We start from the raw sequence: 12140 nt of genomic DNA, 5'->3' as shown, positions 1-12140 counted from the left end.
CTGTTTCACCTTCTGATTCCACAGAAGAATTTTCATCTTCTTTGGTGATTTCCTCCATATAATTTGGCTCACCTTGCATTTTTAGATGATCAACTATATTTTGCACTTCATCATCGCTTACAAATGGACCGTGAACTCGAATAATCTTACCACCAGAAGCCATGTAGAGCATATCACCCATACCGAGCAATTGTTCAGCTCCTTGTTCGCCAAGTATTGTACGGCTATCTATCTTAGAAGTAACAGCAAAACTGATTCTCGTTGGAAAGTTCGCCTTTATCACACCTGTGATCACATCCACAGATGGGCGTTGTGTTGCCATTATGATGTGTATTCCTGCAGCACGAGCCATCTGAGCTAAACGTTGAATAGAGCACTCTATCTCTTTGCCGGCAACAAGCATCAAATCTGCCATTTCATCCACGATCACTACAATATACGGAAATGTCTCCATTTTGATTGGTATTTTTTCAAACAAAGGTTTGCCTGTTGTTGAGTTAAAGCCAATCTGTACAACGCGCTCCAATTCTATTCCACTATTCATCGCTTCTGTGATTTTTTGGTTATAGTTTATTACATTGCGTACATTTAAATACGACATCATGCGATAGCGATTTTCCATTTCTTTCACTATCCACTTAAGAGCAATAACAGCCTTTTTTGGCTCTGTTACTACTGGCGCCATTAGGTGCGGTATTGCATCATATATTGAAAGCTCAAGCATTTTTGGGTCGATCATTATCATCTTGCATTTGTCAGGACTTAATCGATAAACGAGTGAAAGAATCATAGTGTTAATCGCAACTGATTTACCTGACCCTGTGGTTCCAGCAACGAGCAAGTGGGGCATTTTAGTTAGATCTGCAATAACTGGTTTTCCGCTTATTTCTTTGCCAAGCGCAATTGGGAGATTTAAGTTTGCATTCTGGTATTCTGGTGATTCAAGCAAATCACGCAGCATTACAATTTCTCGTTCCTTGTTCGGCAACTCTATTCCCATAGCATTTTGCCCACGAATTATTGAAATACGTGCAGAGAGTGCACTCATCGAACGTGCAATGTCATCTGCAAGGCCAATTACTCTTGCAGATTTCGTACCAGCTTGTGGTTCAAGTTTGTATAAAGTCACAACCGGTCCATAGCATACACTGATAATTTTTCCTTGCACGCCAAAATCACTCAGGACTTGTTCTAACAGAGATAAATTTTTATTGCTCTCCATTTCATTCAGCTGCTTTCTCTGCAAAGACTCCTCTGCTTTAGAAAGTAAATGAATGCTTGGAAATTCGAACTCACTGGAAGGTTTAAAAATCTCCTCAGTAGCTTTTTTCTGTCTTTCTTTTGGTTGTTGTTTAGTAATTCTATGTTTTTCTTCTACTACTAATGGTGCAATTGAATACTCAGCAGTTTTATGTGATCTGAAGAATGGAACATTTACAAATAAGCAAGCTATTTTTTTGAATAGGAAAAATATAGAGTAAATTGTTCTCTTCCAACCAATTAGTCCTACAAGACCTATTAATGTTACTATCACAAATACATAAAACGGGCAGTTATTAACGAGTGCATTCCCTATTATTCCACTGTGTCTGTACCTTACTGTGATGCCTAGCGAAAGTTGTGGTAATATAGCACATACTCCTAAATTGATTAATATTAAATAGAGAATTTTCAGCAGTATTTTTGCTGGCCTGAAGATCAACAAGTAAACTATGGTTGTAGCTATTGTAACACTAGTTAATCCAAGAAATTGAACCAATATATCAGCTAAATATGAACCTACTATTCCACCTAAATTTGTCACTTCCTTATTTGTAGCCGTGTTTAAGGAAGGATCTTTATAGTTGTAGCTAAAAACTGATATATATACATATATTAAAAGGGATAGATATATTGCTGATTTTAGATATTTTTTTAACATCTACCTAAAGTAGTAAGCTACTGTATATTTTACAAAGTGAATTGTTATTAGCAATATCATTATAGATAAATCTAATCCATTGAACGGTGGTATATATCTTCTAATAATCTTTAGTGGTGGATATGTCAATTGGTTCAAGATGTGCATTATGTTACTGACAGTTTCATTATATATGTTCACCATATTAAGTTTAACCAGCCAGTTTAAGACAACCCAACATATTAGAATGAAGCTATAAAGATCAAGTAACGTGTTGAGTAGATATATGATTGGATGCATACATATCTATTACACGAAAGATATATAAAAGACAAGTATTTAGCCTTTTTAAACTCAAAATGTTATTTTTGCTGAACCAAAAAAAACTTCATTTTTTGAGCTGCACCTAAGGTAGGAGGAAGGAGTGGTGTATAAAAATATATAATCTCTATAGTATTTATATAACTTGATAGAAAAGGAGTTTGAAAAATATATTTAGCGTTTTCGTGGTTTTTTCAGTGATTGCTTATAAACACCTTGTCTGTGCTTTACTGAAGCAACATCTACTCTAAGCTCTACGGTATCTACGGAATAGACAATACGATAGTTATTGATATCTGCCCTTCTGTACCCTTCGAACTCACCGTGCAACTTTTTACCAGCACCAAGCGGATCAATTGCGAGATCGTTATCTATAAAGTCTATGATAATTGATCTTATTTTTGCTGGTAATGCTGGAATATCCTTTTTAAGAACACGCCTATCGCATCTAACTACATAGGATTTTTCTCCAGACTTCTTCATTAACCTCTATTTTTTCTTCACAATTAGCTTCATATTCTTCAATGATTCTAGCTGTTCCCATATTTTCTATTTCGTCGATTGCTTGTTGCATTAACTTTTCCGCTAGCTCTTGAACAGGTTTTTTAGTGACTTTAGCTAAGTCGATAAGACAGCCTGAAGTTTCACTACTGAAAGTTACACTAACTTTTGAATCCGCCATAAATTTTACCAAAGTCTACTACTATAATAATTTTACAACATCTTTCTAAACTTTTCAATAAAGAAAGTTACTGATATAGAGTTTAATTGTTGTAAATATATTCTCTATGCTCTATTGCAGTAATTATTACTACACGTTCTAGTTTAATGATCCTATAAACCAAGCGGTAATCACCTGTTCGTACTCTACGATATTCTTTGAACTCACCAAGCAAGGGGTCTCCTGCCTTCTCAGGAGAAAGCGTAAGGCGCTCTTTTAAGATCTCTTTTATCCTTGACCATATTGTCTTAGGAAGACTTGGAATGTCTTCGTGAACTACATTTTCCTCATAACAGATTAAATATTTATCCCCAGTTGACGTCTTCATGCTTAATGAATTTTGCATCTCGGGTGTCACGTTGGATAGCAAGTTTGACTATCGCCATATCTTCTTCATGTTCAATTGCTTTTTGTATAAACTCCTCTGCTAGCTCTTGAACTGATTGGTTTTTCACTTTAGCTAGGCGAGTGAGATTCTTTAAAACTTTTTCGCTAATGTCAATACCTGAACCTGCCATAAGTTTTACCAAAGTCTACTACTATAATAATTTTACAACATCTTTCTAAACTTTTCAATAAAGAAAGTTGCCGATATGTAAGAAAAATTTTGCCATCTGCGTTAACAAACAATTAAAGATTTAGCATATTTGTCTACCCTCTATTCTATTACTTAAGTTAGACCACTTCTTTCTATTAATATTTTTTGTTTACAAAGATGAGCAATTACTCATCACGCAGTTGATCTATGGATATAATACTACCGTTTGATAATTTTTCAGTACATTTTTCACTTTTGTATTCTTTATCAGAATTGATACTGATTTTGTCAAATATCAAAACATCCCCTGAAATTTTATCACGAAACTCACTAATAGCAAAAAATGGTATAGTAATTCGCTCTTGTTTTCCTTGAAAACTCAAACTGACGCTAAATTTATCCTCAGAAACTTTTAAATCATAGAATTGATGCTGTAATATAATAAGCATTTGAATAGGGTATGACTTTTTCAAACGATCTGGCATGGTCACACTATTAAAATATGTGAAAAATAATATTTCTAAGTAAGGGGTAAAACCATTACCTGATATAATATCTAAAGTCTTTTTGATAACTTGAAACTTAGCAGAATTAAGCAATTTTTTGTAATCTGTTTGCTCCATATAACTTTCACATACATAAACTTTTGGGGAACTTCTGTTACCCGGCGTTCCCTGAACCGTGCGTATAGCAATGAAGTTATAGTGCTTAAATTAAGCAGCTATTGCAACATTGTCTTCAGCAGCAAAATTATCGTTTGCATTTAAATTATGAACTCTTAGCGGTGGTATCTAACCGAGCAAAGCTACCATCTTTACTATGCATGTCGATCCTTATTCGTCCCCGTATAAATTAAAAAAATGGTGGAGACGCCGAGTACTGCCCTCGGGTTCAATACACCTATTACAAGGTAATTTTATTGCTATAGTACACAAAGTGTACATAGCTATTATATAGCAACATTAAATAAATGTCAAGATATTATGACCTTAAGTTGATTTATTGCTAAGGCAAAATTAAGATTTCCAGTAAAAAATTCTGTGACCTTACCCAGAAAAAGTGGAGAGAAAGTTAAGAAAATTTTTTACAAAAAGAATGATGAATCACAATGTTCAGGAATGCCTACGCTGTTTTTTGTAAAAATTTCTATGTATTCAAATATAGCAGTTCTAGCTTGTTGAACGGAGTGCTTAGGTCCAAAGTGTGATGGTATGATATATAAGAAGTTACCATTGAAGGAGGAATTATGGTTACACCTTTACAACTTTGTTATATTACGCAAAAAGACTCAAAACTCTCAAAACCTTATGAATTTATATGTAACCAGTGGACACAAGCATCCTGAATTATTTATACTAAATCCATACCATCACACTTTGGATCTAGTTCTTTATTCATTCTCACAATCCGTGAACGGTTACAAATACTGGAGTTTACCCTCTTTCTTATCATTTTTCTAATCTATAGTTAACGTTCAAAGCCATATTCGAAAAGTATCTCATATATTTCCAGATTTTTTTAATGCTGTTTATTTCATCCTCAACATTGTCTCTACCTTTATGAACTAAGTAGCAGCATTAAAAATTATAACGTATTCCTACCTCCAGAATTGCATCTGGTATTTGTTTTGCTTTTATATGACTTAATTGCCCGCCTGCGGTGACACCAGCTGTACCAACTATCTGTGGGGCAATTTCATAATCAACACCAACCTTCAGTTTATAGGAAATAGAACCCAGTATGTTGTCTACTACAGATGCCTCCTCTGCAGCAGCTACAACATCTGTGCTTGCAGGTTTACTTGTATCACTGTTACCAAAGCCAAAAGGTATTACTTGTAGGTATCCTCCTAAACCTCCGCTGACATATAGCTTAACGGGATCAATATCAAGGTCAGGGTAATAACGGTAATTTGCCAATAAGCTAGCCCCTATTTTCCTTGTATCCTTAGCAATATCACTCATGTTAGCAAGAACCTCAAGTTCAAACTTAGAGTTTTTATCATGATGATAACCAAAAACAACGCTAGGTTTCATTACAAAGCCACTACCCCATCCAGCACCAAAGTTTAAACCTGCATAGTACTGATCTTCTGACTTACTTGCACTATTAGTAGCTGCACCTGACTTACTTGCACCTGACTTACTTGCACCTGACTTACTTGCATCTGACTTACTTGCACCTGACTTACTTGCACTATTAGTAGCTGTACCTGCTAGAGATGAAGTAAGCAACACAGCCAAAACGCATAATCTCTTCATTTTCATATAACTCCTCATACAAAAAAATATATAATGCATAAGTATATATCCTTTATATTAAAAAAGATATAACCACATGTCAAAAAAAGTATACCCACAAAGTAAAGGATGTGCTACTCGGATGTATCCGTTCAGCAGAATGGCAAAATAGGTAGACAAGATAAACCAAAAAATCAAGAAAAAGTGAGTTTACAACAAATGGTGTCATTCCAATCTGGAATCCAGTTTTTTCATAATCATCATCAGCGTATAGAAAATATAGAGACAGCTATATCTGAGTTTATAAAGTCAAAAATGGCTAATGTATTTGTTAAGTTATGTGTAAACAGGAGGTTATGAGAAACTTGTGATAAAGTTGTATAACATAGCTGTTCATAGAGCTCACCCAAATCGGGCATATGCATTTGTAAAAGCCTGCAATCACTTTGCAAAAACCGATAAATTAGATGCAAAACTGTTGGAAAAATATGCTGAATTCATCGCAAAAAACGATGGGGTAAAGAGTGTATGGTTTCACAAAAGCAAGAAGAATTAAAAGAGCTAAGAACAATTGAGCGCAATTTAAGCGATATGCAAACAAGTGCCGCTTGCAGAATGCCACAGGAAAAGCCAGAGAATATATAGAAAAACAGATAGAATTTGCAAAAGAGCAATCAGAGCAAATTAGGAAAGATATAGAAGGCATAATAAACTCTGACCCTGATTTGAAGGAAAAAATCAAAACGAATATTTTCAAAATAGTGCTAAACTTAGGCTGCTATGACAAGAACAGTTGATGTATTACTACCACTTCCAATTGATCAGTTATTTTCATATGCAGTTGAAGAAAATACTGAAGTTTCAATTGGAGATTACGTAGTGGTGCCATTTGGCAAAAAACGCTTGATCGGAATAGTTTGGAAATATAGTGACAAGAGTGGTCGAGCATTAAAATTTATTGAGCAAAAAATCGATTTACCAAATATTAGACCAAAATTGATCGAATTTGCAGAGTGGGTTGCACAATACAATTTAATACCTATTGGTATGCTTGCCAAAGTGATAATGGGAGGAGTGTTGAAAGTAAATCAAATAGATAAATTGGTTTGTGCTAAGCAGAAGCAGGAAATAAGTGAAATAAGTTGCCAATTAAGCCCTGAACAGCAGATAGCTAGTGATAAAATAATAAGCAATTTGAACGAATATTCAGTGACTTTGCTTGACGGTGAGACAGGATCTGGAAAAACGGAAGTTTATTTGTCTGTGATTGCACAATTGATTAAGAATTACACTGCCGTTCCAAATGCTGCTCAGACTTTACCATCCCAGTGCCCAGAGGCACAACTGTACGGACATTGTGATTTGGGTCTACCAAGAGGGTGTCATCCCAGTCTGGGATCCAGCAAAATTGATTGTAAACAAGCGCACTATACAACATTTTCGATCAAAACCTGGATTCCAGTGTCAAGCACTGGAATGACACCAGGAGAAGGTAATGCACAAGTGCTAATCCTCTTGCCTGAAATTGTTTTAACTTCACAATTGGTAAATCGTGTTCGTGGTCAGATATCAAGGAACTTAGTTGAATGGCACTCAAGGCTCACTCCAAAAACTCGCCGGAATAATTGGCTCAATATAGCAAGTGGAAATGCGCAGATAATTATTGGTGCACGATCAGCACTTTTTTTGCCTTATAAAAACCTAAAATTGATTATTGTTGATGAAGAGCATGATTCATCTTTTAAGCAAGAACAGGGCATTATATATAATGCTCGAGATATGGCGATAATCTTAGCCAAATTTGAAAATATTCCGATTATTTTATCATCAGCAACTCCACTGCTTGAAACGATTCATCATGTTAAAAGCGGGAATTACAATCATGTAAAGCTAACTAAGCGATTCGGTGGTGCAGAATTGCCACTCATTAAAGTAGTAGATATGAGGAACAACAAGCAATGGATCTCCTCTGAGCTTTTTGAAAGCATCAAACAAACCATAGAGAAAGAACAGCAGGTTATGCTCTTTTTAAACCGCCGAGGGTATGCACAACTGGCAGTTTGTAAAAAGTGTGGATATAAAATTTCCTGCTTAAATTGTGCTGTTTGGCTTACATATCACAAGAAAAAAAATGCTCTTTTGTGCCATCATTGCTCTTATCAATTAAAACTCCCAGAAAAATGCTCTGATTGCCAGAGTGAACAGTCATTTTCCCTTTATGGCGTAGGAATTGAAAGGTTACTTGAAGAAATGGTGAAATTAATACCAAACGCAAAAACTACGATGATAAGCAGCGATCAGAAGTCGGTTAGTAACGTAATTGACTTGGTACTGAAAGAAGAGGTGAACATTATAATCGGCACACAAATAATTGCTAAGGGGCACAATTTTCCTAAATTAACTTTGGTTGGAGTAATAAATGCAGATTTGAGCCTCGAAAATTCTGATTTAAGAGCAGCGGAAAAGACGTATCAATTATTGCACCAAGTTGCAGGCAGGTCAGGAAGGTTCAATGAAAAAGGAATGGTAATAGTGCAAACCAATAATCCTGAAAGTTCAATAATAAAAGCATTGCTACATCAAAAAAGGAACTCATTTTATGAAATTGAACTTAAGTCAAGACGCGAAGCCAAAATGCCACCATTTAGCAGATTAATAGCGCTTATAATTTGTGGTAAGAATCAGATTGCGACACAAAAAGCAGCGAATGAAATAATAAAATCTCTTCTCCGTTATCCAAGTAGCTCAACTACTTGTATCCAGGAAAAAAATGTAGGTGTAGACAAAAAGGAATTTGAAATTCTTGGCCCATCACCAGCAGCGATAAATTTTTTAAATAATAAGTATCGGTATAGGGTATTATTAAAAATACACAATAAGCATAGTCTATCCATACAAAAAAAGCTGAAATGTTGGATTAAAAATTGTAACTTGAATTCGAGTATTGCAGTGATAATAGATGTTGATCCTGTGAGTTTTTTTTAACGAGTTCCGTTAAGCCTTCTTGCCAATTACCACAACATTCTCACTGGGAAAAAAATAATCAGGTACAACCATATTTTTTGGTGCAGGCCCCCCAATTACTCGGCCTGATGTATCATAATATGAACCGTGGCAAGGACAGAACCAACCATTACCATCTCTTGTAGCATGATCAACCGGTACACACCCAAGATGTGTACATATTCCGATCATGATTAACCATTCATCTTTTCCTTCACGTACTCTCTGTTCATCTGACTCAGGGTCCCTCAAGTTCTTTACATTCACAGCTCTTGCAACCTCAATTTCTTGCTTTGTGCGTCTACGAATGAATACTGGTTTACCTTGCCACTTTACTTTTACTCCGCGTCCTTCCTGGATTCCAGACAAATTCACCTCCACTGTGGAAGTTGCTAGAACTTCAGCAGAAGGATTCATAGACTTAACCAGTGGCCAAAGTCCACTTGCAGCTCCTATACCCGCCATAGCGCATGTAGTTAATGTTATAAAATCTCTCCTACCCTTATTTTTAGTAAGATCTTTAACGGGAGGTGTTTTTTTATCCTCTTTGTTTGCCAGTGTTTTTTTATTTTTAGTTAAATTTTTACCCATTGATCTCTACTTAGCCATAAGTATATATTTTAAATTAAATACTGCGTATTAATCAACAAAAACTTGCGCTTTTTGTTTAACCTGTACTACAGTTGAAAAGAGATAGAGTTTTCAACTTCAGAAATACTACCTTCAGTGGAATCAGGATCTTCAATTTTCGCTACTGACACCACCTTTTCTCTACTCTCTGTTTTAAACAGAGTGACTCCTTGAGTGCTACGTCCTGCAATTCTGATATCATTTACTGAAATACGAATTAACTTTCCTTTATCTGTAATAAGCATGATATTATCACCCTGCTCAACTGGAAAACTAGCAACAACATTACCGTTTCTGTTGGTAGTAAGAATATTGGTGATACCAACACCACCCCTGTTAGTTATTCTATACTCATACGCAGAAGTTCTTTTACCAAAGCCATTTTCGGTAATAGTTAATATAAACTCCTCATTCACTGCAAGTTTTAAGAATAATTCGTTATCTATTCCTAAATCATTCAAAGTCTTTTCCAATTTAGAATCAATGGAGTTATTAATCGCAGCCCCCAGTCTTTTTGCAAGTGGAACTTTTAAGTAAAGTTCTTTTGTTTCTGTTGCTACACCTATCCCATTTAATATGGTCATGGATATCACGCTGTCATTCTTTGCAAGTTTGATACCTCTTACGCCATCTGAATTGCGACTTTTAAATTGACGCACATCACTTACAACAAATCTGATACTTTTGCCGAATCTTGTTGAAAGAAAAACATGATCAATTTCATTGCATACTTTAACTGATATTAACTTATCTCCTTCATCGAGCTTGATTGCTATTTTTCCATTGCTTGGAATATAGTGAAAATCCGCTAAAGAATTGCGCCTTATGTTCCCATGAGCAGTAGCAAAAACTATGTTTTGATTTTCGTCATTTTCACTTGGTAATGGCATTATATTAGTTATAGTTTCACCATCGCTAAGCGGGAATATATTAACAAGTGCTCTTCCACGTGCAGTTGGCTCTGCAAGAGGTAACTTATAAACTTTTAATCTATAAACTCGGCCAATATTAGAAAAGAATAAAAGGCTAGTATGGGTATTCCCAACAAATAATTTTGTGGTTACATCCTCTTCTTTTAATCCTTGTCCTAGCTTTCCTTTTCCACCACGACGCTGAGTTCTATAATGAGAAAGCTTCACACGCTTGATATAACCATTCATAGTTACGGTTATTACCATATCCTCTTGTGGAATTAGATCTTCAGCTTCAATGTCCGTATCTGATTCCTCTATTAAAGTTTTTCGCGGCACAGCAAATCTGTTCTTTATTTCTTGTAGATTGTTTTTTATTTCTTTCATCAACTTCTCTCCTGAGCCAAGAAAAGCGATATATTCTTTTATCAGGTTGATCATTGAACTTAGCTCAGCTTCTAATTTGTCTTTTTCAAGGCCTGTTAAACGTTGCAATTTCATGTCAAGAATAGCTTTCGTTTGCAGCTCAGTTAATCTATACACTCCGTCTTTCAAAAAGCTCATGCTGTCTGAGATTAATCCAATAATTGTGTTTATCTCAGCTGAAGTTTTCCATTCTTTATTTAAAAGTTCTCTACTTGCTTCCGCAGGATCTTTTGCACCACGGATGATTTTTATCACTTCATCTATGCTCAAGACCGCAATGTAGAGCCCTATATATATATGAGCTTTTTCCCTTGTTTTTCTTAGACGAAATTCTGTTCTCCTGATTAATACTTCTTTTCTAAAATCAACAAAAGCAGCTATGATTTCTTTTAATGACATCAAAGCAGGCCTGTTGTTGTTGAGGACTAAAGTGTTAACACTAAAACTACTTCTTAGTGGAGTTAGTCCCAATATTTGATTAAGTATAAAACTTGCTTCAGCATTTCTTCTGAGGTCAATTACTACCCTAATACCAGACTTATCAGACTCATCCCTAATTTCTGTTATGCCATCAATTCTTTTTTCTTTTACAAGCTCACCTATCTTCTCAATTAATTTTACTTTATTTACCTGGTAAGGTATTTCATCAATCACTATTGCTTGCCTATCTTGTGGCAGGTCTTCCATGTGAGTCTTGCCTTGCACAACAATTGATCCACGACCCGTTGCAAATGCTGATCTTATTCCAGACCTTCCAAGGATCGTTCCCCCAGTTGGAAAATCCGGCCCTGGCATCACTTCAAGTAACTCATCCAAAGTAACTTCAGGATTATCTATATATAACATACAAGCATCTATTATTTCTCCAAGGTTGTGAGAAGGAATATTGGTTGCCATACCAACTGCAACACCGCTTGCACCATTTACCAATAGATTCGGAAATTCTGCAGGCAGTACAACAGGCTCTGTTTCATTTCCATCATAGTTTGGCCTAAAATCAACTGTATCTTCGTCAATATCATTTAGTAAAAAGTGTGACACCTTCTGAAGCCTTGCTTCTGTGTATCGCATTGAAGCTGGTGGATCTCCATCTATCGAACCAAAATTACCTTGCCCATCAATAAGTGGTAAAAGAAGAGAGAAATCTTGGGCCATTCTAACCAAGGAATCGTAAATAGCTGCATCACCATGTGGGTGATATTTCCCCATTACATCCCCTACTATACGAGCCGCCTTTTTATATGGCTTACCAGCATCATATCCAGCCCTTGACATTGCATATAATATGCGCCTATGAACAGGTTTAAATCCATCTCGCACGTCAGGTATAGCCCGGCTTATGATAACGCTCATTGCGTAGGAGAGATAAGAATCTTCCAGCTCTTTTACTATTGAGATTGGTACTATATTATCCTGCATTTTCTATATTTTGATTGAAGTAATTAATAAT

General features: G+C 35.7%; 2 protein-coding genes across 2 annotated transcripts; both read right to left on the bottom strand.

Moving 5' to 3' along the window:
* Positions 1 to 8714: 8714 nt before the first annotated feature.
* Positions 8715 to 9314, bottom strand: LOC105558876 (cytochrome b-c1 complex subunit Rieske, mitochondrial-like). Its single transcript, XM_012006798.1, has one exon. It carries the CDS (start codon positions 9312 to 9314, stop codon positions 8715 to 8717), a length of 600 nt encoding a protein of 199 aa, XP_011862188.1.
* Positions 9315 to 9400: 86 nt separating this feature from the next.
* On the bottom strand, positions 9401 to 12109 carry LOC105558875 (DNA gyrase subunit A, chloroplastic/mitochondrial-like). The gene has a single exon (XM_012006797.1). The coding sequence runs from the start codon at positions 12107 to 12109 to the stop codon at positions 9401 to 9403; it is 2709 nt and encodes a 902-aa protein (XP_011862187.1).
* Between the last annotated feature and the right edge of the window lie 31 nt (positions 12110 to 12140).

This window comes from Vollenhovia emeryi, unplaced genomic scaffold (assembly GCF_000949405.1).
Source record: "Vollenhovia emeryi isolate VEMERY1.0 unplaced genomic scaffold, V.emery_V1.0 DF939306.1, whole genome shotgun sequence".
NCBI classification, from domain to species: Eukaryota; Metazoa; Arthropoda; class Insecta; order Hymenoptera; family Formicidae; genus Vollenhovia; species Vollenhovia emeryi.
The sequence above is the reverse complement of the archived record's forward strand: the minus strand, read 5'-3'. Positions and strand labels throughout refer to the sequence as shown.